This window comes from Oreochromis aureus, linkage group 2, assembly GCF_013358895.1.
Source record: "Oreochromis aureus strain Israel breed Guangdong linkage group 2, ZZ_aureus, whole genome shotgun sequence".
NCBI lineage: Eukaryota > Metazoa > Chordata > Actinopteri > Cichliformes > Cichlidae > Oreochromis > Oreochromis aureus.
The window spans coordinates 4308723-4334773 of NC_052943.1; the positions used below are offsets into that span (position 1 = coordinate 4308723).

General features: G+C 41.1%; 2 protein-coding genes across 3 annotated transcripts; one reads left to right on the forward strand and one right to left on the reverse strand.

The window, feature by feature from the left end:
• Positions 1 to 925: 925 nt before the first annotated feature.
• Positions 926 to 4569, reverse strand: mospd1 (motile sperm domain containing 1). The gene is made up of 6 exons (XM_031751475.2): positions 4424 to 4569; positions 2754 to 3039; positions 2569 to 2644; positions 2260 to 2480; positions 1748 to 1909; positions 926 to 1628 (listed from the first exon to the last, which is right to left on the reverse strand). Exons 2-6 carry the CDS (start codon positions 2908 to 2910, stop codon positions 1597 to 1599), a joined length of 648 nt encoding a protein of 215 aa, XP_031607335.1. The 5' UTR covers positions 2911 to 3039; positions 4424 to 4569; the 3' UTR covers positions 926 to 1596.
• Positions 4570 to 4657: 88 nt separating this feature from the next.
• On the forward strand, positions 4658 to 24315 carry ints6l (integrator complex subunit 6 like). Of its 2 annotated transcripts, XM_031751422.2 has the most exons (19): positions 4658 to 5821; positions 5941 to 6018; positions 11820 to 11969; positions 15360 to 15449; positions 15642 to 15825; positions 15942 to 16070; positions 16672 to 16835; positions 17148 to 17300; positions 17541 to 17673; positions 18047 to 18141; positions 18230 to 18340; positions 18921 to 19136; positions 19249 to 19375; positions 19505 to 19647; positions 19739 to 19970; positions 20050 to 20430; positions 22045 to 22138; positions 22543 to 22638; positions 24071 to 24315. In XM_031751422.2, the coding sequence occupies exons 1-19, from the start codon at positions 5711 to 5713 to the stop codon at positions 24072 to 24074; spliced, it is 2691 nt and encodes an 896-aa protein (XP_031607282.1). In that variant the 5' UTR covers positions 4658 to 5710; the 3' UTR covers positions 24075 to 24315. The 2 variants fall into 2 exon arrangements, with proteins under 2 accessions (XP_031607282.1, XP_039471533.1); XM_039615599.1 differs by lacking the exon at positions 24071 to 24315 and having other exon boundaries at positions 22543 to 23630.
• Positions 24316 to 26051: the final 1736 nt, after the last annotated feature.

Consider the following 26051-nt stretch of genomic DNA (forward strand, 5'->3'; position numbering starts at 1 on the left):
TTGCACAGGTGCTGCTCATTGAATCTGTTGGTAACAGTGAAAGGTGCCCGATGTTTCAGCCAGAGACCCTCAGTTTGCATGCTGCCTAATTACACTGAACTTTGTTTTCAAGACAGTCCCTCAATAATCAGTCAATCATATTTTACTTTTGTTCTTTTCATTTTTATCCATTCTCTGGATTTTTTCTTCAGTGGGACACAAACTAGGTGCTAAGCAGAGGGAGAGCGGGACACTTTAGATAGTGGTGTCCAAGCTGAAGTATTCACAGACGCTTATTTGTGCTTAAAATATTCTTCCTTAGATGTGATTAAAAACAGAAGTTAAAATAAGTATTTGTGCTGTTAACATGTGTCCATGTGGGGATGATGACTGTGGAGAAATGACTACTCGAAAAAAATGTAGGTTATTGGATGCAACAAGTTCCGACTTTATAATAGTCCTTTACACTGTTTGTTTGGGGTGGCTTTGACCACCTCTTCTCACTCCTGGTTGTATTTAGCTGTGTTTTATTAATATTTATGTAATTTCATAGTACTTATATTATTATCTTAATACTTCATAGCACGATGTGTGCATATGTCTTGCATGCCATCAGACAACCCTGTGCACGCGTATCCTCCACCATCTTTGGTGCTGGAAAATGCTTCCACAGATTTCAGTTCAGCATCCTCTTGAGTGTCACGTCCCTCTCTGTATAATTTCTTCAGTGTTAATACTCTGCCTTATTTACAGCTTTAGAGGCAACTGGTTCCCAAGCGGCTGCAAATCATGTTGCTTTGAGATGACACCCCTCCCCTGAGGGAGACCGCCGGATAATTTTCAGTCACCATCATTGCAAAACTAACAGGAGCTTTATTGTCCTGTTCTGTGCCGTGTGTTCTCCTGACATAACATGTAATGTGTAAAAAATAAAACAGAATCTATCTTTGAACGTGACACACTACAGCTGTATTGAGACTTTATTAAACATTTGATAAAGCACGGCAAGCGAACCATTCTTCTTTCAAGAGAAGATCCCTCCTTTGGTGACAGGTACAAGTATCTTACTGCTAACAAACTTAAAGCCCACTCATACAAAGTATCCACACATGCAAGGAACAGCATTTAGTCTTCAGTCTACTCTAAAATGCTTTAAAAAAAACATAAATTTAATAATGGTAACAGGTAACAAAACTTTAATGGCTTTATATACAAGTACCGCGTTTGCATGTTGATTCCTTCACACTGAAATGACCACTTTCTTTCACATAATGGCAACAGAGTTACAGACAATGTGTGAGGCCAAACAACAGCAAACGGCCTCACGCTTCTTCACAGGCCCTTTTTCTCAGGGACAGCTCCCCTCACTCTGACCTTACACATGACAGGTCTTCCCATTTATCTCACTTTAGTTCCGTGTATGTATTAACACAAATGTGTAGATTTGAAAACAAGTATGCTAAAATGTATTTTTCAGAGGATGAGGTAATCGAATAAGTACCCCTGCTCCCCTGCTGTCAGCTCTACTTTTTTTTACTCATAGTAGTGCCTCTGGTGGGAGAATGTTCTCTTCATGTTTCTGTTTCTTTTTCTTCCCTCCTTTCGGCTCACGGCACTTCATGTGCGTAGGATGACCATTGTAAGAAGCCCTAAAATATGACAAGAAATAACACCAGGTATTATAAACTGCATCGCATGATTTGTCAAAACAAACAATGTGGTTCTCACTTGAGAATTGAACATGCAACTTCCTTCTGTTTTTACTCACCGAGAACATAAGCAGCTACAAGTTTCTTGTTAACACTTAAGTGGAGGTAGACAGGCACAGTAGATTCTTGCTCCCCCAGTGTCGGGAGCATCAGGGCGGCCATACACACCAGCCCAAGCAGTACTGTCAACAGACTGGGTCCTCCAGCAACAGGACGGCTCTCTGCAAATGTCACATACACACAAATAAACACACTTAGATTCAGTGCAATCACATGTGTAACTCAGAAAAAGCCTGGTAATTTACCAAACTAACTTAAACTGCTTCCATTTAAGTCTGAAGGGGGACCCAATCGTTTGGCCAAATAACAACATACAGCAGATTATGTGCACTGAATTAATGTGGGTATAATTAAGCATATTATTTAAAACAAAGCAACACAGGGTTGGAGGAACAATAATATAATTAGAATAAGCGATATCCCCTGAAATGCTCACCAATTGAATTTTGTGATAATTTGGCTCCATCTAGTGGCAGTTTCACACAGCAGCGCTTTCCCCTCTTTCTCCTACCTGTCTGGAATGCAGTCTGTTCAAAAAACTCGCTGTCAGCAATTCGGCGTTCCTCATCTTGGGGCCGGGGGCTAGGCGGGTCCTGTGAGGCAGAGGGACGGAGAGTGGCTGTCACCTCTTTGCGGCCCAGAGCTTTCCGCTGACTCTGCTCTGACACCTGCAGCCGGAACTTATCGTAGACCCCATAATGGCATGCGCGCACATCTCGGTGTCGGATTACTCTGCGTGGATGCACAAAATTAGCCGTACAGACAGCAATAAATTAATCAATCTGCTAGTTTAGGTTCACCAAAGCATGAACTAACTCACATATCAACGCAACACTGAGGCTTGACGGCTCCAGTTGCATCCACCACGGTGTACTTGTTTGGCGCTGTGCACAGCACTGACAACGAAGAAAACAATACACGACATAGCCATGTGATTGGACATCCAAAAATGAACATAACAATTATACGGAAACACAGAGATGTTGTTTCGATCTGCTCACTGACCTTTAAACTTGAGGGCGAACTCATAGGGATTGTAGAGCGTGAGCACCTGTTTGTGAGACGACTGATCATCCGCATAGAAGACGAGCTCATTGGGGAACACGAACACGGGAAGGCTTCCTCCCACCAGCTCAGGCGGTCGATGCTGCTGCTGCTGCATTGGCTCCCGCTGAGCTCTACCCTCTGCCCAGGCCCCGCCAACTCTTCTCTAGTAACTCTCAAGCTTTGTGAGCTCCCTTCAGGTAAACAGCACTTCCCACTCTCAGCTCCTTAGGGCCATGACGTGATACTGTGAAGAGACACAAGAGATGAAATGCAAAATACACCAAGAGACAACAACCTGCCACTCTTTTACATTTTATGAAACTCTAATAGGTTAGTAATAGTGTAGTGGTAATACATTTATTTCATTTATTCACATATCTCCCATAGCTTCTAGTTACTTAACACTTTACTGTGCCTGTTTGTTTACTTTAGTGACCTGAAGGAAGCCAGAGTTTCTGCCCACCTTTTAGATGCTTTGTCTGTTTAGCTTCTCCCCCACCTCTGTGGGTTCACACCCTCTGTTCCCTCACCCCCACTGCATAACAAAGAGTGAAGCCATCCCCCGCCAACAAAAGTTACCCCTACCCCCATTGCCTTCATTATATTATGATATCCTAGTATATTTAAAAGTACATTTAAGCATTTATAACTTAATTAGATTCTAGATTTACTTTGCTCAATTTAAAGCGAAAACTAAAATTCTATCACTTATGTGATTAAAAAATGAGTTATCTGATATCGTGATATTTTACACTCACCTAAATGTTTTTAGTTTAGACGATTTTTAAATTCAAGAGTGTAATAAGATATTTACACTGATAAACATTAAAACCTTTTTTAAACCACCTGAACCCATGTCTTTGAAACTTGAGCACAGCAGGGTTTTGTTATATACTGATAATCCTACACGTGCAAGATTTTAACGAGACGTGTATTTTTAAAGGCAAGTACTTGAAACAAAACTCAGAACTTAATGATAAGCGAGAAAGCTAAGGCAATTTCACTGGTACAACTTTTTATTAAAGGCAAACAAAGTTAACAAAGTGAACTCCATGTGCCTGGTCACGTGGTCCTTTGTGTTTACATGGTAACGGAAGAGCTCGAGGAGCGAGACCTGTGGTGTCGTAACACTTTTTATTTTCTACGTATTGTTTGCTCCACGTCAGAAAAACACAATAACATCACTACATTTGAAGCACAATGCTGCGAAGTCACTTTCAGTATATGAGATATGATTTGTTATTAAGTTATCTAGATTTCTTTAGCATTTCGTTAGTGTATATAAACTCAAAGCTGCCTTTAAAGCACAGGCAACAACGTAAACAGACACCAGAAATTAGTTTTTCGTTGAATATTTGACATAAATCTATAACAAATGAGATTTTAAAGTAATACGGTTCCCATTATTAAGTAATACCGATGGTATAACATGTTCTTGTTCTGCTCGTGTAATAACACATATTTTCACTGTATGCTAACGGTGTTCAATACTGATGGCTAGCGTTAGCCGGCTAAGAAAACCCAGCTGATAGCAAATTGCCTCTTAAACGCTGTCTACAGCAGTGTCATTTCAGAAAGCAAAGCGCAGATTTATTTAATTTCAATAACAAGTCAGAAGGAAACTTTACCTTGTTGTCAGCACACGGGTTCGTGAAACGTTAGAGCTGTAAACGAGATCTGTGCTTCTGCTCCCACCCTGTTGTTGTTGCTCCTCAAGCCTTTTTTTTCTTTGTGAATAATTGTACTGCAGACCTCGCGGTGCATGCTGGGGTGGCAGAAGGCGAGTACGTGAGAACGTAAATGTTCTCCAAGCACGCGGGCTAACGTGTTTATTACAATTTCATAACGTTTGGATCGGAGAAAACTTTACCCCCCAGGCATAATTTAATTATATTTGCACAATGCTTTGACAACATAACTGCTGTGAAAAAAATGTGCTCAAATGTAAAGTATACTCACAGTTTCCTAGTGCAATAAATAGTTTTCTTTAACATATAACGTATAAATAGGCCAACTGAAAACAAGAAATAGCCTGTTTTAAACTTCCACCAGGCATGAGGTATTTTTCTAAACTGCTGGTATAAAGTTTTAAAACTTACTGTAATTTTAATTTTTCCGTTATTTCTTAATATCATGGTAGCATCGAAGCACACTATTGTGACTCCAGTATTGTCGGAGTTACCACCATTACGGCCAAAAGATGCCTCAATCTTTTCTTTCTGTAGCGAGAATTATTTTCCCGCTGTGGTATTTACAAACTCGAACATGCATGTGTAAGTTTCTTCCCCAGTTTTTGTTGTTTTAGTTAACAAGGTCATGTAACTACATGCGTTGTTATTATGTTAGTCAGAAGGACGGAGCCTTTGAGACGTCTTGAACGCAGCAAAAGAATCACATATGTGGGCGCGCGCGTGTGAGGTTGTGATGGGGCGGGAGGGGTACGGTGCAACTGGCAAGAAATTTCAGGTCTAAGAATATAATTCTCACACTGCAACAATCAGTTATGTGGCTTCAAACTAGCCTCAAGGGACCACAGATACGAGGGTACTATACCACGCTTTTGAATATCCACCCCCAACACCAGGAGACTGACAAACTGTACTCACGAGCCATTTCGACTTCGTTATATCTGTGCTTGAGGGGGCGTGGTCATTCCCATCGGACTCGGCCAATGGCGTCGCACTGGAAGGAGCTGGGCGTTCCATTCGGTTAGGAGCAGAAGTTGAACAGCGCGAGCCGAGACAGAGCTCTAGAAAGGCAGATAGGGAGAGGGCAGAGGCAACGGCCCTCTACTGGAGGGGGGGCTTATTATAACAAATATATACACACATGTGTGAACTGTTGGGCTGCACGATAGGTCATATGTGGATAATAGTTATTTTAGAAAAGCATATAACTGCGGCTTTACATTTAAAATGCCTATTTTACTTTTCCTGTTAGACACGTCCGCCTCTATGAATCAGCGCACTTATTTGGGTACGACGTATCTGGACGTTGCTAAAGGCGCGGTTGAGGTCTTTATGAAGGTAAATAATGATTTTACCCCGACCTTTTTCAGCACGTATGCACCTTTGGTTAGCTTAGGGTTCCTTGGGGAAGATAGGTCAAAATTAATATATGTTGTTTTGGTTTTCTTTTTTGACAGCTGCGTGCCCGAGACCCGGCTAGTAGAGGCGACAGGTACATGCTAGTTACATTCGATGATCCACCATACGGAGTGAAGGTAATTAGCAACTGATGCCATTTTTACATTTTACAAGTCGTTCGTATTTTTCTGTCAGTGAGATTTTATTGTCCTTCTGGTTTGTAGTCAGTGTTGGGCGGCTTCCCGGTGGCAAAAAACGGCAAATTAGTGCTCCAAATACTGGCAAACGCGGAGCTGCACTGCCTCCGAACATCCAGCAGACATTTTGCTTTTGTGTTGAGAAAAGTCTCGGGCGTTGAGATGGAGGCGTGGAGATTTATTATCAGCTATGACGTCGCTCTTTTTTTAATATAACAACGTGTAGACTGGTCAAAGAGCCCGCCGATCACTTTTAACCCCGCCCCTTGCACCAGTCACGCATTGCCATTGGCCAATCTGGGCTGAAAGTTGATAAGCCCTCTTCATCATGAGATTTCTTTTTTTTTTTGTGTATTTTTATGAGTTCGCTCATGTTCTCATTATTCATATTATAATTATTTGTCATCCCGATACGAGTGATCGTCATGTCTTTGCATAGGAGCAGTAGTCTTCATACATGCACAGACACACAGGAACAAATAAGAAATACAACGTGGGAATCACTGCGATAATTTCACGGGGTTAATGTCAACAAAGGTTTCCTCACTATAATCTGTTGACATGTTTTATGACCTAACACATATCTCCATCTGATCTTTTCATTCCCAATAAAATACAATCCACATGAACCCCTAAGATCCCTGGTGTGCTTCAGTGGCTGCTCTCTACACTATATTAGGTCTCTCTAGGCTTCCATAACTACAAGCCACACTCTACTACTCAACACAGCGTGCAGGGAGCTTACTCCATCCTGTGCCATCAATGCCTGGAGAAAACGGAATAGTTTGCATGCCTCACGACCAAGAAGCAAAATGCTCCAAGCTGAAGAGTTAATAAATGTACAAAAGCATATGTTAGAAAGCACCGCTCAGCTCACAGTGCACTTGCAATGACAAATTACTTCCACATTTCTGCTTTTTATAATCCTCTCAAAAGCTGAGTTATTGTTTACTCTGAACAGTTCAAACAGCAGCGGTGTTTTTAAAGACACCGAAACCAGAAGTGAGACTCTGAAATCATATCTCATGATAATTAAATGCAAACTATATGACACAATATTTTATGCTCCATCTTTATATGCCCAGTCATTTGGATAATATACTTAAAATCATTATTATGGAATTATTATTATTTATTATTTAAACTAATTCAAGGTTTCAAAAACGCTTATTTTAAATTTAAAACATTCAACTCATTACTATTAATCTACTCAGTTATACTTTTGACTACGGTGTAATTACTTTTTCGCCAGTATGCTAGTTTAATAATTTCTTCTGTAACTTTATCATCTTGTGAAATAGGTTGTAAAATGTAGTGAAGTTAGGCAGCTCTGAAGTTTTTGTTTTCCTGTTACAAAACGTTTGTTACAATTAACAGCTGTTTGGTTTAACCCAGTAAACTTCTTTTCTATTGGCAAATTTGGCAGTTAAAAAAAAAAAAATTCATATACAGGCAATATGTGTTAAGTAACACAGTAACAATTTGGATGGGATAATGGAAGCAAGTACAAAGTGCAAGTTTGCTCAATATCAGTTTATTTGTACTTATAAAATCATGCATTTTTAAAACTGACATTTATTTGAGTAAAGCATATCAAAATTCTCAAATTTCTCATTTATGCATATTAATGTGTCATGTATAAGCGCTGTGATGTATGCCATTTGCTGTTACTGATGCTACACCCTGCAGCCATATTATATGCATGAAATATATTGAAGTAAAAAAAAAATAAATAGATGAATATGGTGAAGGATTTTTTGCATTTGCTGTTGCATCACGTAAGTTACATAATGCACTACATAATTTTTCTGACAAATGTGAAAACTTCACACACAACTTATTAAGATAAAGAAAAATGATTATAGTCATATGGTCAAATGATATATGCTCTAAGTAAAATATTTATATAATAAATTCTATTCCCACTATTTGGAAACCTTATATTTTATTAAAAAGAATCTGAAAGCGTGAATTAGCAAAAAATAACTGCGGAGTGGGTAAAAAATATCTCTTGTATTTTACACTCCAGTTTTAAAAAGAATTAGAAATATCAGTGTTAAGTTGTTGTTATCTTTTTTGGACATAACTGAAAAACCTGGTGTTAGTGGAAATACAGATATATTACATCATAATTTTGGAGGGTATTTGCATTCATATATCAAAAAAACAACAACTTCTATCTGATGATTTGAACCAAAACTTGCGTGAACGTCATCACTAAGACCGACTTTATATCATCAACACCAACACATATACAATTCTGTTATTTGCCAGCAGATATTTTTGTGTTACACAGGTAAACCCAGATCTGTTATCCAATGTTATTTAATAATGGGCTTTCTTTAATAATGAGCAGAACTGGATATATATATATATATATATATATATATATATATATATATATATATATATATATATATATATATATATATATATATATATATATATATATATATGTATGGGTGTGTGTGTGTGTGTTTGGATGACTGCAACAAAAAGACGAAGATAGACTCTTTCTCTTCATTGACCTTCATATTAAATTAAGGCAAAAAGACCATTTTTAGCTCACATCTCTCTGTGCAGCTCTGCAGCTCATATTGAAGCAAAAGCTCAGGCTTCAGACTCCAGGATGATGAGAATTTTATACTTTTGATTAAATAAAAAACAACAACAATTTTTTAAAAGCAATATAAAAGTTGTATGTCAATTTAAAGCTCTCACAATCAGTAATCCAAAATTAACTGAACAATTAATAACCAAGTGTAATGGTAAAGGTGGCACTAATATGATGATGTCATATGTATGATGTCAGTGAGAGCTCATATCTCCAATCCGGTCTTTAAGTAATGACGTACGAACTCTGCTTCCGGGTCCAAACTACTCTGCATTTATTAAGGCTGTTGTGTTTTTAACATGTTTTAATGCTTTGTATCTTGTTTTATTTAATCTGAACATGACCCTAAAAACAGTCAGTGATCACTGTCGGCCTCTCTCGCTTTTTATTACCACTACTCATTTTAAAGCTCAGTTTATAAAACCTTACGATGTAACTACCGCCCAGCCCATGCAGCAGTATATTAATGACTAACCTTGTATTGTGGATGGATTATCTCAGTTGTTCTCCTGACTGAAGTTTGGTCCGTTTACAGCATCCTGCCATGCGATTGCATTTGTCCCTAACCATCGGGAACTCTCACGTTAATGTTTATCGAGTGGAAAAAAGTTAGCGTTCATCCGCCAGCTTCACTGTGTTTATATTATGCTAAACATACCTCTAGCTAGCCACCATGTAGCACATAATTATATACCAGCTAGACCAACTTCAGTAACCCTACAACGTCACTGCTGTTTAGTTTCCTGTCTTCATTTATGTCAGAAGTGATGGTAGAGCTGTACGTTTGAATTTTTTCAGAAATCCCCCAGTCAGAACATGGTATACCAGCGGTCCCCAACCCCCGGGCCAACGACCAGTACTGGTCCGTGAGTCGGTTGGTACCGGGCCACGGGAGTTGAGGCTCGGGTGTGAAATTTATGGTTTTCACTGATTTTATCGTTAACTCGGTTTCCCTGGGTCTTTTCCCGTGTTGTAGTTGTGTGTCTTATTTTGAAAGAAATGTTTGCGCGTTACCATAGCGGCCAGAGAGCATTAAGGGGCAGAGAGGAGGATGTTACTCTCAATGTTGTTGCCGCATTTCAGGAGGACGCTGCTAATAAAGTTACGCAATTACACAGTGAATTCACATTTATTATTATATTTACAAAATCCCACAGTTTTTGTCTTGGTCGTATCATTTTATTTTGTTGTATTTATCCGAGACACCTTAAAGGCCGATCCTTGAAAATATTATCTGACATCTGACATTAAACTGGTCCGTGGCGCAAAAAAGGTTGGGGACCACTGTGGTATACCATCTTTAGATAGAAACTAGCGAGCTAACTCCCTGCTAACTTCTAACTCCATTAAATTTCATAAATTCTGTTTTCATAGATGCCTGGATTTTAAACAGCCACACTGATCATTTTATTAAAGATGAAAGATTTTAGACAGTTTGTAACTCTCAGTGATGCTGCAGTGTTCCTTTGACTTTGGGACCTGAAGAGAAGTTTGGACCCAGAAACGGCTAATGATGTCAGACTTAAAGACCGGATATGCTGCCTGTCGTCTCAGGCACATAGCTTTCCGTCTGAACAGAGAAGCCACACCTACCTGCACTTTAAACCTTGTATTTGTTAGTAGCGTCCAATCAAAAGAAAGTTGGCTCTAAGGTGGAGGTGGTCTTACATTCCTTGTTTTAGAGCGTGAATGGAATGAAAGGCCCTGCCGAGGACCAGTATAAGATAAATTAGGAATATTTTGAACTGTGAAGTTCTGTGTCAAAGCTGCATTAATGAATAATTCACAATTAACTGATCGATTAATAACCAGTTCTAGAATAAGTCCAAGAATAAACATTTTAAGTTGGAAATGACCCTGATCTATTCTTAATTAATATTGTGTGTAATTTTCATATGATTGTTATATTACTATCTATAGGACTGAGATTGTGCTACTTGTATTCACAGTATTCACCACCAGTTATAGATTAAAACAATCCAAAACATGATCCCCCACCCCCCACCACCACCGCCGCCACCACTCAGAAGCACCCAGGTGCTGAAGTGCTTTTTCCTATTTCTAAAGTCTACCCTCAGCTCCTCTTCATCCTGCTCTTCCTCTCTTTGTCTTTGTTGCTGTCCCCTCTTTTATTGCTTTCTTTGTGTGCCGAGGATTACGATAAAGGACAAGGTTATAGTGAACGGAGCTAGTCTGATTGCACAGTTACAGAAGCAATAAATTGTTGATGCAGAGGGAGAGAGAGATGAGGTTGGGTGGGAAGAAAATAGAAATATTCTGTAGTCTGAATTATTGAGCGCACACTAAGCCTTACACTTCTATCAGGGATGATCGGTGTCTGGGTTACTTTGCTGCTAACCCTCTGAGTGTTTTTAGTGAGGTTTTCTTGTATAACTGCCCAACATTCATCTAATGTCATTCACATAACAGTGTGCTGTGTAGAAATTCCATCTAAATCGTGGTTTTGGAATCATATCGCATGCTAATCCAAAAATCTACCCACTGGCTTGATTCGAAGCATACGTGTTCATCCCAGCAATTCAAGCTTCTTTTTTTTATTCTCTCTTTGTCTCTTCCCCTCCCTCTCCTAGCAAAGGAAGTGGTAAGCTTGCAGGTCATCCTTAGATTAAGCATGAATCTGCAGCGGTAAAGCACTTGACCCCGCTGGAGAAAAGTCCCAGAGCAGTTACACACTCACATCCTCTCTTGGCAGTGTCTCTCTGTCACGGAGGACAGGCAGCGCTGGGAAGTGTACTTTTGGATGCTTGTCATGTATGAAATTAGACCTTTTCTGAAAGGCAACTTGCAGCTCAAACGTGGGTGTGAGTTTCAAGAATATTATCTTCTATTTCCAGAGCTTCACATTACCTGATCAAATTTTATAGTTACAATTACGCCACGGTGCAAAGAGTCAGTGAAACTAAAACTCCTCTTACCAAAGGGTCAGTTTGAGCTTTTCAGTGAACACAATTTGCTGTGGGTTTTTTTTCGTATAATGACTTGATCTAACTATCTGTGGGTGTGAGTCTTTTTTGGTTAGTGGCTGTTCATGCAGAACAGTGACTTCGGTTCTCCTTTGCTGCCGCTTGTGCCTTCAACACATGTCTCTGCACTGCTTGTATTTCAGGCCGGCTGGAAGGAGAACCATGCCACCTTCATGTGCGAGCTGAAGAATCTGCAGGCGTCCGGCCTCACAACATTAGGACACGCTCTTCGCACCGCCTTCGACCTGCTTAACCTCAACCGCCTCGTCTCGGGAATCGACAACTACGGGCAGGTGTGAAAGGTTTCAGAGTTATTGAAACACAAACTTGTTTCATTGTTTGTTATGGATGTTAACACAACACTGCATAATTAATTTTTAAGCCCTTTTTCGAGCATCCATGTTCCTCACAGATTCATTCATGGGGAGAGCCACAGTACGCCTCAGCAAAGTCACACTTGTTGCACACATCAAGTCTAGTAAAGCGAAATCCCAACATTTGGCACTCTTTCCCTTTGTCACCACGATGTTATGGTAAATGGCCTGTATTTGTATAGCGCTTTACTTGGTCCTTAAGGACCCCAAAGCATTTTACACGTTCAGTCATCCACCCATTCACACACTGGTGATGGAAAGCTACATTGTAGCCTGGGGCGCACTGACAGAGGCTAGGCTGCCGGACACTGGCGCCACCGGACCCTCTGACCACCACCAGTAGGCAACGGGTGAAGTGTCTTGTCCAAGGACACAACGACCGAGAGCCGGGGAGCCGGAGCCAGGGCTCGAACCGGCAACCTTCCGATTACAAGACGAACTGCCAACCCTTGAGCCAAGATTGCCCCAATAATGTTTACATGATCTGCGAAAGTGGCCCAGATTACTGTGTGTAGTGTGAGGTTTATTTTCCTTGTTCCTCTTTGTGCATAGTTTTCAGTTACTTGCAGTCTGTTTGTGATAATATGGCAACAAAATGTGACAAGTCAGGAAAAATCCTAAATCTGTTAGTTCTACAGACACATTTACAATAACTACGTACTCATGTCATCAATCTTAAATAGAAATTCAGAAACAGTGGTGTAAGTGTTGCAGGATGGTGATTTATCTGCAGAGTAATACAGGTGTAGAGCAACTTTGCTTTTATATAGGAATATACCCAGAATACGACCAGCTGGCAACCATTTGAGGCAAGTCTCCTATTGTAAAGAGACTTGTCACAGTAGTGTTGCATAGACAGACACACACTGATTGCAGTGCGTTGGCAGTCTGTCTGCATTTATAAATTAGACAGCAGTTATTTGTAAAGCTTCCAGTGTTTCTGAGAGTGATTGCAGTTGGTACGAATCAGATCCTGATGGTTTTGAGACAGGTACCCCACCAAGTGACTTATGCAATTTACTTGTGAAAAAAAGAAGTTGCTACAACTACTTGCAGTTTTTTCCAACAGCAAAAATGTTGAGTGCAGTGATCAGGCAACCAACAGTTTTGTTTCCTGTTCACAAGGAGGTTGCCGTGCTACTTTTACTTTCATGTGAATGAGCCGTTAATCAGGTACATGAGTCTGAAATTACCTCACTCAACAGACCTGAGTGTCTCACCGCAGGAATCTTGTGTAGTGGGGCTGACTGATGCAGTTAAAGTTGCCCATTAGCGCATGACGTCTTGGAGTTTGGGATGAAATCTGACTGAGTGAAGCCATTTACTGTATATCACATTTCCGCCATTCTGTGCTCCGACTCTACATCTGCTCACACATTCATCAAAAAAATCGTCTCTCTTTCTTCTCATCCTCTCTGTCACCTGCTCACAAACTGGCTCCTGCTGAATATCAGCCTATAAATGTAACCAGAAACACAGGACTGTGACCAGATCACACTGGATTCTGGTACTGTTTGCTAGGGGTGGGGGGAAAAATCAAGACATTATAGTCAGTAGTCTATGTCATAGTCATAGTCAATATTTTGCGTGGCAATATTGTAACAATAGTAGACACCAAATATTGATATTTTATTATGTAAAATATGACATTTTTGATATATAATAAATATCTTATCAAATGAAATATCAATATTTGTCTAATAGGAGGAAACTTTTCTGCAAACATTTGCAGGCTGACTCTGACTGACTGCAGTCACTCTCAGAGAGACTGTCATAGGTTTGCAAATAATTGCTGTCTAGTTTATAAATGCAGTGAGATAACACGTTGTCATTAGTCGGAATGAATCTCGGTCAATGAGCACAATTCGAGGGGACTCGACTCAACTGGCTGCCAGCTGGCTGTATTTTGGTTATCTTCATATAGAACAGGAAAGTTTCTGAGTGCAAATTATATACATGAATTTCTGTCTATTTATAAAGCAACATATGTGTGATTTATGACACTTTATTACAGGTAATTGTTGTATTATCAGAAAGATATTGGATGTATTCGACACCTTGACTCTGTCTTATGGCAACATTTATGGCAGGTTTTAGTGACAGTGTTGGTGTGCTCGACAGTCTCATTTTACACCATGCCTCATATTATCATGTAGGAAATGTTTTAAACCTATTGCACTCTGGAACCTGAATTGATTAAGCACCGGAGACATGCACAGTCTTAATCTTGTGCATTCCTACTGTTTAATGCATCTGCATGCAGTTCACAGTTTTTGTCGAGTTGAAGGTGGAAAATGGATTCACACATTCTGCCCTCGTGTGATTGCTTTAAACTGTTATTTAGTGATATAAATGCATTGTCTTAAAAAGAAATTATGGGACACAATAGTGCTTTTATCACACTGATGTAGTTTGGACTTTATTTTACCCTATGTGTTTTTTGATGTTTTAATTTAGGATTGCTTGTTTAAGCTGCTGATGTCCTAATCAAGGTGACCAAGGGCAGGTCTACCAGAATAATGTGAAAGGAGATGTGGATTTTACTCATTTTAACTTTTAAAGAAAAGTACAAAAATGAATAGCGGAGGCTGGTATGTGTTCATAACCGAGACATTTTATGGCTAAACCTAAATTAAGACTGGACTAAATGTAACTGAAGTAATAAGAGGACGACATCATGTACCTGGAGACAACAGGGTGAATAGAGACTTTTGACGGAAGCCTAATCCACTCGACCTTGCTTCAGTTAACCCAGTCATCTTCTCGTCAAGTACATCTTTTTTCTAAACCCCTGCTCTAAGGCACAGATGGATTACTACGCTCGGGCAGTGACCCGAGTTCTGTGCATCAGGAGCGTTTAAATCTACTTAAGCATTCTCTGTGTGTTTGAATCAGATGAGGCTGACCTCTGCAGCGCAGTGCTAAAGGCCTCTGTCCTTATTAACAAGGAACACACGGACACTTTGCACCTTACAGATTCATCCGTACACAAAGAAAAAGATTACATGTAGTTTCTGTGGGATGGTAATTCCATAATGATTCCTGCATCTAAGTAGATGTCTGTTTAAACGTTATACCAGCATTTTGCCATTAGTCGAAGCATGCAACGTGTAACCGTTGTGCTATTAGGTTCACATGTGTTACCAATTTTATGATCCTTTTCATCCACAGTCAGAGCCCTGAACAGTGAGTTGGAATGCAAAGTAAAAAAAACAGAAGTCAGAGTAGTGAGAATAAATGGGCTCAGTGTTTTTTCCATTTAGTATTGAACTTGGAATTAATTGCTGAATGTTATCGTTTCCCTCTCAGGGCCGCAACCCATTCTTCCTCGAGCCATCTGTGATCATCACCATCACTGATGGGAACAAGCTCACGCACAGCTCGGGAGTGCCAGATGAGGTGAGAGCACAAACAAATGCAGTGGCACTACCATGTAGTATTTATGCAGTGATTCCAGCTGGGTCTGTTGTACACACATGTCATAAGTTGAGTCGCTGAAGTGATCTGAGGGTTAAGATCTGTAAAACGAACGACCTTTTGCGTTTCCACTTATTAACTTGCTCTCCCGCTTCATTCTTGTCTGCTGTGTAGCTGCACCTGCCTCTGAATTCTCCCTTGGCTGGCAGCGAGCTGACCAAAGAGCCTTTTCGCTGGGACCAGCGTCTGTTTGCACTGGTACTGAGGCTGCCAGGAGCAGCTACACCAGATAATGAGCAACTTGGTAGCGTCCCCACGGATGAGTCTGCTATCACCCAGATGTGTGAAGTTACTGGAGGTTTGTCATTTTTTCCTACTTTCATTCATTCAGCATGTGTCTGCACTCTTTGGGGTAGAGCTCCACAATAAATTCTCTTATGCCTGATCGCCGTGTGTCCCGCTTTTTCCTCTCAGGGCGATCATACTGTGTGCGAACACAGAGGATGTTGAACCAGTGTCTGGAGTCTCTGGTCCAAAAGGTTCAAAGCGGTGTTGTCATTAATTTTGAAAAGACCGGGCCAGATCCGCCTCCAGTTGGGGAAGGTGAGTGATCAGAACGCAGCGACCATTAAAACCATTAAAAGTTCAAATCCCAGGGTAAAGTTTTTCACCTGTTTAAACTTTAAACACAGAGCAAATAAAATTAAAGGAGAACTGAGTGCATTTTCTAGTTTGGCCAAGTACAGAGAATTATTATAAACTGGTGATTTAATTTAAACATCATATTAATGGTATATCCAAAAAATATTTATGCCCCAAATGCTGATTTTACGTAATTTGATCACATGTAAATTTTCCATGTACACTGTAATTTGTTACATTTAATGAAATCAGGCAAATTAAATTTACTTGATTGGTATACAGTCAGTTTATACTTCCTTAATGATTAGTTATTTGGATAAATAAACAATTGCTTCATGTTTAAAAGGGCAAATAATCATTTTTTGAGTGCAAGAGAAACTAGAGATTCCTTGTTGAATGTTTGGATGAATATGATCAACTAAAATCAGATTCTGTTCTTTCCCATTTGCATATTTGCCTGTTAGCTGATATCAGTCAACGCGGCGTGACCCTGCCCGTCAGGTTCATCCCTGCCAAACAGAACAGTTAATATCAGCCTGCTTATTGTGTTTCTGTTTTCCAGATAACTCTGTGGACTCAAGTCGGCCCGTGTCATCCTTCAGCCCACAGCCATGGCACAGCTGCCACAAACTCATCTATGTGCGACCAAACCCAAAGACTGGGGTGCCAGTCGGGCATTGGCCCATACCAGAGTCCTTCTGGCCGGACCAGAACTCTCCAACCCTAGTGAGCAGAGAAGCTTCAAAATACCTCAGCAGCCTTTTTAGTCTCTCTTTCAGATTACATCTTATAGTGCTTGATTATATGTCAGTATTTGTATTGTGTAGCTTTATGGACTCTCAAACTCTCTTACTTCCTTTCTCTTTTATTGGCACCAGTTTTTTTCTGTAACACCTTTTAGTAACCGTCCAGTATAATTGCGATTACCTGTAAAACTTTAATGGTTTGTTATATACTGCTGTCATAAGGACGTCAGAGGATTGTGTACCAAAGACAAACACACCTAACAGTTTGCTCATTTCCATCCGCTGCTCACAGCCACCTCGCACTGCTCACCCCGTGGTGCGTTTCTCTTGCGTGGACTGTGAACCCATGGTGATCGACAAGCTTCCCTTCGACAAGTATGAACTGGAGCCCTCTCCGCTCACCCAGTACATCCTGGAAAGGAAGTCCCCACACATGTGCTGGCAGGTAGAGTAAACGCTTCCAACAACGCTCATCACCTTATTTACAAAGTCACAGGTGTTGGCTCGGGGAATTTCTAGAAACCCAGACATAATGAGGTTACTTGCTAAATTCATCATAGCGTTTCACCTTTTTTGGGCTGATGTGAAGTAGTTGTTGGTCACGCCATTAAAGCTCTGTGAATACAGCTTGGCTTCATTTTTAGCAGCTCTGCTTTACCTTCATGTTTTCTCTTGCTGTCCTCAGGTGTTTGTCAGCAGCAGCGGGAAGCAGAATGACCTGGGGCATCCTTTTGGCTACCTTAAAGCCAGCACCACTCTCACCTGTGTTAATCTGTTTGTTATGCCGTACAACTACCCAGTCCTTCTCCCACTCCTCGGTGAGACATATTGTAGTAAATTTGTCTTTAGGGTGGCCTAATAAAACCAAAACTACAAGTTTTGGGTCAGTAGGCCTGAGCTGACATTATATTTAAAAGCTCTCATTTTCTGGGACACCTCATCATCTGCAGTCATGACAAGTATCAGTCTAACAACACAGAAAATCATTAAAAGGTTTATCTTTAACAATTCTGTACAAGACATGAATATTTTCTGGGCAATTATGTGTGTTTCAAAGCTTGTTGTAGACTTACCATCATCATCCTCAGTACTGATGCATGTGGATCAGTGGGTCTGCTGCAGCTGGACACCAATGCAGATGCTATAATCTCTCAGAGTAACCCACTCCTCATTTTCTCCTTCTATCTGCAGATGATTTTTTCAAAGTGCACAAACTAAAACCAAACCTTAAGTGGCGACAGGCCTTTGAGATGTACCTGAAGACGATGCCTCCATACTACCTCCTGGTAAATGAATGCAACATCTTTGAGGTTGCCTTTAGTTTATATGGATTTATGGTGTTTTTCTTGTAACTAACATTTTAAATTGTGACAGCCCTTGAAAAAGGCACTGAGGATGATGGGTGCACCTAACCTCATCGCGGACACCATGGACTGCGGACTGAGTTACAGCGTCATTTCTTACCTGAAGAAGCTCAGCCAGCAGGTAAGTCACTTCCAAAGACTAAAACGGGTTTTGTGATGCTTATTGATCGTGATGAAATGTAGAGATCAGACTAAACGACACAAGCAGTGAGGAGACTGAACTGAAACTATAAACTTGTCAAAGACAACGAGCACTGATGCTGTGTGAGGCCTCTGGTTCCATCAAAGGCTTCTCATCTTATTTCTTCTGTTAGTTTGAAGAGTATGTTAAGCATCAAGCAGCGGCGTCAAAGTGGAAGTATTATTCAAGTCATAGTTTGGAAACTCATGCACACTGACTGGATATTTTCAGGAGTGACAGTCTCACCATCTGCTCCAGATACAGATGCTGACTATACAGTTATGAGTCCTGTGCAACCATCATTTTACTATCAACTGTGGAGCTAAAAGAGTTTCTAAATGAGTATATGAAGTCTTTATAAATACTTGTCTTATTTTTTTATATGATTATCTGTGGCTGAAATGAGCTGTATGAAAGACTGCCAAGAAACAGAGTGGAGAGATGTCTTCCAAATTATATTTCACTCATTTCACTTTGCTTGTTATCCTCATACTGAGATGTTGTGTTTGTTGGCTCGAAGGCAAAAATGGAGTCGGATCGTCTGATTGTGTCGGTGGGGAAAAAGGCTCCTCAGGAAACCGGCATAAAGGTGAAGAACCACTCCAGCTCGCTTTCTCTAGCCCACCGGCGAGACTTTAAGCAGCTGCTGCAGGGAATCACGGGGGAGGGGCCCCTTCGCCTGGCGGACATCAATTTCAAAGAGTTTGCCGGTTTCCAGATCGTCCTGCTCAACAAGGTAGGTTTAGGACAGTCGGACACTTTGTGCAGTGTGTGGCATACTTTCTGTCAGCGGAAAGGGGAAACACAGCGTGTACAGTAGGATTCTTTCTGACTAGATGTGTTCACAGGATGTAAAACCTCAAGCTTATCGGAATGCCTACGACATCCCAAGACGGAACCTCCTGGATCAGCTCACACGAATGCGCTCCAATTTGCTGCGGACGTCACTAAAACTGATCCGAGGGCAAGATGAAGGTAACTTAATATGCAGTGTGTTGCTAGTGGGAGGCAACAACTTAATGAGCTTGCATCATGCGTTTCTTCAGCTGGAATCCAGTGTAGTTACTACAACATTTAATTAAATCATCGTTTTGTGGTTGTTAGATTCCCTGCACAGTATTCCAGTGGCTCAGATGGGAAACTATCAGGAGTACCTAAAAATGATGCCGTCTCCTTTGAGAGAGATTGACCCCGATCAACCTAAACGGCTGCACACATTTGGGAATCCTTTCAAGCAGGATAAGAAGGTAATGCAGTTTAGCTGCACACAGATGTCTTCACTCAGTATCGCGCCCTTCCATTGTGTAACGGTTTCCTCTGTCTGTCTGCTATTCCCAGGGGATGATGATCGATGAGGCGGATGAGTTTGTAGCAGGCCCTCAAAATAAGAAGAGAGGAAATTCCAGTGACTCCAATTCGGGAGCTACTGTGAAGAGAAGGCGGAGCATGTCACCGTTGCTGCGGCGGCCGCAGACACCATCAGGGAACACCAACCATGTGGTGATTGGGAAGAACCTAGCAGGGATTCAGGGGCAGCAGAACCTCCTCAAACCAGTTCCACAGCACAAAGGTAAGATGTGAAGGTAATAGCAAAGTATGCTCGAAGGTGGTGAACACGAGGTTCACGTTGTTCATTGTTGCATCATCAGGAGTGGATAGCAGCAACATGGTGGTCACAGAGAGTAACGGCGACAGCGCTCTCGGGCTCGACTCTGGGGAAATCTGGCCTGCAGAGATGGAAACTGAGGCAGGGAATCCATCTTCACCGAGTTTAGAGGAGAAAGTTGGGACAGGAGCAGCAGTTCGCGGGGAGGACCTCGGTACGATGGAGGAGAGGCTGGTGGAAGATCATCTAAACGAGCAGCCGCTGGAGGAGAAGCTCAACTGTGATCGCCTGAGTCCACAGAGCCAGCTGGATGGCGCTGACGCTGAGCCGGCAGTGCCTGAGATCATTTTCATAGCTCCACTAGATGGCAACCTGGCAGAGCTGCGGACACGGGTCATCAAGGAGGTCCGCAAACCCGGACGAAGTGAGTACATGTTTGTTTTTCAACAATATCATAATTAAAGATCTTAATTAAAATTAAAAAATGCCAAAAATTATCCCGCGAAATTATGTGGTCTGTGTGAACGGCTACATTAAGAATAGGTGAGTCTGAAAAACATATTTTTCTGGTGTGTAAAGTCCTTCATATTAATAATAGCCAAAAAAATTACTATCAATATGAAAAGAAGCAGAAGCAAAACAGAACTAATATTGATACGTGACAGTCTGTATAGTTTATTAGAAAAAAGTGCAAGTTTTAAAAAGAAATATTTAAATTCAAATAAAAATGATCAATTTCAAGTGCATGAAACACGTAGTTATTCAGACTGACTTCCTCTTCAATCCACAGCTTGTAGAAAGTTCAAAAGAGTTCCCCAAACCTTTTCTGATTTTTTTGTTTGCTTAAAATATTTGTGTTAGTGTTTCTAGTGGACGGTTCGACATTTTGGACAATATTGTGATTTAAATGATCATAGTGGATTTTTATTAATTTTTTTGGCCTTTTTCAGCTTTATTGAAAGATACAGTGGAGAAATGACAGGAAGGGACAGCAAAGAGAGGCAGGGGAAGACATATGGCAAAGGGCCGTGGGTCAGAGTCGAAGCCGCGTCCTGCTCAACACACTGAGCCAAACCGGCGCCCAATCACAGTGGATTTATTGAACTTGAAAACATTGTCCTTTCAACAGTGAATTTATTTGCATTATACTTAACTGAAAAGTAAATAAATGTGAACTGAACCAAACATACCAGAGGCTGTCAGGAAGTTGGTCCACTGAAAGGTCAGAGCGTCAAACACAGCAGCAGAGTAATCATTCGTTTTGTTTTACTAATCGTTAGAAGCCAAAATTGTACTTGAAATGAAAACGTGATTATTGCACAGCTTTGTCCCATAATGTTTTAATCTTTCCACAGTGAGACAGTCCTCTTTAGCTGTTTACATTTAATACTTATTAACCACACGTAATCTAAGGTTTGTATTCATCATCTGATTATTATGTGGGGGAATTATGCTGCTGTGCCTTTAAAATGTTCTTTTATGATAAAATGTTTCCCTTTAGTTCAAGGTTCAGATGAAACGGATGTTAAACCTCTTCAAGCACATGAAAACTCTTTCCCCCTTGCGTCTGTTAGAGTTGTTGTCAGATGTCGTCTTTATGGGGGTAAAAGTTGAAGGTCAAAGCTTGACTGTCCTTAACACTTGATCGTACCACACTTTCACGTGTTTTAAAGCTGGATTAGCGGACTGATTTTTACCTTTTTTTCATTACATCAGAGAAAAGGCAGCTGTAGCCCATTTACAGTCTATGTGCACCCAGTGAGGAACATTGCAGTATTTTTTTTTTTTTTATTAAACATAATGGATCTGTCAGCTGTGCGGCCAGTAATACAACACTAATAATAAGTTTACACATTTTTTTAAACATTTTTTTCATACAATATTTTCATATAAGTCCCAAAATTGTTTTTGATTTCTGAGCTAAATCAGTCAGAGGTGGCAGAGAAATGTAAAATACTGATTTATTTTATTCTAATTTTGGGACGTACTGGGAACATTTGAACCGCTTCCTTACCTTTGTGCTTGTGCCTTTTCTCAGACTATGATGCAATACTCAGACTACTGCAGCAGGTGAAAGGCCCGCCAAACGTAGAGAGGTACTTCATCCAGCACGCCATCAAAGAAGCAATGAGGTAAGAAACTGAGCAGCTTTGAATCTTTTGAAATCCCCAGACAAGCCTGTTAAACAGCGCGTCACTGCACTGACATACAGTGAGTTCAGTGTTTCTGAGGCACTGCAGCTTCAATGGCATTCATTTCAGAGCCCTTTGAATCGAATTCATCTGCAGCGCTCTGATAAAGTTTGAGGTTCCTACTGCAGTAAGCTGGAAAAGGAAATCAAATCGATAGTGTGAGCTCCCACCAGCATTACAACTGCACTTGTTCCAAACACCTTGCCACAGTTCATCTGTGGATTCATCTGTTCTGTCTCTTCTTACACTGATTTAATGTGAGGTTGATGTCGCACGACTCCTTGTTCTTCCTGTTATTGAAAAGTCGTCGCTTTGATCCAAACATCTAAACATGTCCTGAACAGGTTCAAGAAGCGAGTACTGATCCAGCAGCTGGAGAACGCCCTCGCGGAGCTGGAGGGGAAGCAAACAACACCACAGCTTCCCAATGACCATGGCAGGTAGTGACAAAGCCACTTTTGCGTAAATTTTCTTGCCGGCTGGACATCGCCACCCGAAGAGAAGCATCCCTCTAGACCAAGCCTCAGAAATTCCAAATTGGAAACCAGCTTGGGAGAAGAACAAATGCACTGATAGTCCCTGTGCTGTACGTCACATCCTGTTAGAGGCAGAGGGCTTATTCAGAGGAGGGGCCTTGGGGAGCAGCTCCACTGGGGATGAGTACAGAGACTTTAAAAATAATCCTCTGACAGATGCCTTAAACACCCATATGGCTTTTGTCTGTATGGGGACGTTGCTCAGAAACCACACATACACTCCATTAGACAGATAACACAGTAAGCCAGCAGAGCAAGGGATAGACTGGCTTATTGGGATAGTTATGCTAAAAAACAACAAAACAAAAAAAAACAGGCCCTTCTTCAGCTGGTCTGAAAAGTGTTTTATGGGTAATAAAATGTGCATTCATGAAAATTCATGGATGGAAGGAGAAATACTGTCCAGAAGCAAGACAAACCCTCATATTTTTTAGTGTTAAATCTGCAACAGGATGCACTTTGTTGTCCATGTTACTGTTGATCAATATGCCCCCATTATTAGTGGTTGCACTGGCATCAGAGGTGGGCAATATGGGAATAAGACTATGAGTGCCATAGTAGCGATTAGGGCTGGGTATTGTCACTGATAACCAGCCCGACAGCGCTGTACACAATGGTAGACTGGTGAGTAATAAGCGAGCAAATAATGCAGATAACAGAGATTTGAGACGACAAAACCTGCAGCATCAGAATCTGTGAGATGTCGGCTTTCAGCCCCGACGGCGTGTATGTGCTGTCGGGTGAACGATTCACACTTTGTGCAGAATCTGCTTACCTGCTCTCATTTGCTGTTTTAGCTGTTTGGTGGCAGCAAGCAAGGCTGCACATTATGGGAAATACTGTGTTTAGTACTGGGGTGTATTAGAGTTGAGTCAATGGAATAGCAAACTCATAGTGTGCATATGACCATATTGCCCAACCCCAAGCAGCATTAAATAAGACTTCACATATGCCTCACTCATGGCAGCTCCCAACATGTTCTGAACCCACAACCAGCTCCAACCTTTTAAAGCGTGACTTTGAAGGACAGCACCAAGTAGCCGAATCAGTGTTTTTTTGTGATAGTTGCACAATGCCGCCTTTTTCCTTCTGAAACAGTCCAACATGAAGCAGCAGTGTTTACCGGTTTAGTGACCGAGCAGCATTCTTCCTCTCACCTGCCATCACAGCAATACAACATGGGTTACTCCTGCAACTCCACAGGCGCACACTCACGCCCGAGTCATCCTCACACCTCAAACGCTCCAGCGGTTCCCAGCGTAACACAGTTTTGCATCCAGCAGTCGCCTTTTTGTTGAAGTTGAACCTTTTGCATTTCTCCTCTGCTGCTTTTCAGATGAACCTGGCATCAGCGCTCCTCCTGAGTTCTCCTTGTTTTTACAACAGATGTACACTACTTTTTAATGTTCATAGGGAATAGAGATTATTTTTGTGAAATTGCTTATTTCAGAGTCTAAGAAATATTTTGAAAGACAAATGTTCAAAGCCATTTTTGTAAACTGTTAAAATACATATACAAAGTGGAAAGTTTTATGAACCTACTTCTTTTTTTATCAAAACAAAAAAATAAAAAAAATGATAACAAATTAATCCACGGGTAGAATTGTGTTTTGTGTGTCAGACTGTGTAGTTCTAGCACAGGGGTGGGCAATCTCAGTCCACGAGGGCTGGTGTCCCTGCAGGTTTTAGATGTGTCCTCGAACCAACACAGCTGATTTAAATGGCTAAATGACCTCCTCAACATGTCCTGAAGTTCTCCAGAGGCCTGGTAACGAACTAATCATGTGATTCAGGTGTGTTGACCCAGGGTGAGATCTAAAACCTGCAGGGACACCGGCCCTCGTGGACTGAGATTGCCCACCCCTGGACTAGCATGAAGTTGGTGTTTTTTTTTAAAGACTCAGTTGATGAGCACACAGCTCGCTTACTTTCATCTTTTTTTTTTTTCAAGCAGTTTTGGTTTAACCTCCATAAAGTCTCTAGAGTCTGTGTTTCTTTTGTAAAGCCTCAACTTTAAACTGAGCAAATGCTGCAGACGCAACACTTTCAGTGTGTCTGACAGTGTGATGAAGTTGTGGAGCAGAGCTCTGCGACGCACACGGCAGCTGGACCTATTTTCTTTGTGACCCTTTGTCATTGATTACAACACATTGTAATTTTACAAAAGCCTGCAAACGCTGGAATTGCATATACACTCAGCAGCCACTTTATTAGGCACACCTGTTCAACTGCTTGTTATTGGAGATGTTTTGCGAGCCAATCACACATCAGCAACTCCGCGAATTTAAGCATGTAGACGTGGTCAAAACGACCTCCTGAAGTTCAAACTGAGCGTCAGAATGAGGAAGTAAAGTGATTTCAGTGACTTTAGCCGCGGCATGGTTGTTGGTCCCAGCCGGGCTGGTTTGAATATTTTACAAACTGCTGATGTGCTGGGATTTTTCCTCACACAACCATCAATGTTCTAAAAAGAGAATATATCCAGTGAGCAGCAGCTCTCTGGCTCTGCAACAGTAACTCAGCTAACCACTCGTAACAACCAGGCTATGCAGAAGAGCATCTCTGAATAACAAATTGAACTTTAAAGCAGATGGGCTACAACAGCAGAAGACCACACTGGGTGCTGCGAGGGTGCAATGATATGGGGGATATTTTCCTGGCACACTTCAGGCTCCTTAGTATCAACTAAATTTCTCTACAACCACAAAGACAGTACAACACCTGACCTTCTTTTTACTTCTCTGTAACAAAGCGAGCATCACATCTGTAGAGCTGTCTCAGCATGAACAACCTACATCCAACCTTATGGTGCAGCTCATAAACTTGATCCCTGTGTACTTAGTGCAGCTCTGCACATCACCCTTGTTCTTGAAAATTGCACCAGTACATGTCCTAAAATCCATTAAAGTCTCAATTTTGTAATTACTTGATTCTTATGTTTTTATATTAAATACATGTTAGTGAAACAAGCATTTAATATGTACTTTTTCTCCATTTCTGTTCTACATGATTTGTTAGTTTGCTCCATTTTAACCCAGACTGGAACTTCAGCCTTGACTGCCACCTAGCGTCCATCATAAACAGCTGCAGGTTTTTTGGATCAGGAGGGTTTTTTGTGATGCAGCAGTCCTGCACCAAGGTCACAGGCACAGCACAGCTCTGCAGACTGTCACTATAGTGATTTCATTTTAAAAGCCATGCGTACCAACCATTTACCATTTCTTACCAACTTCTTCCTGCATAAATAGATTATCTGGAAAATAAATAGTCCACTTAGTTTTGTCTGACAAAAGCAATATTCCAGCCCAAGTACAACA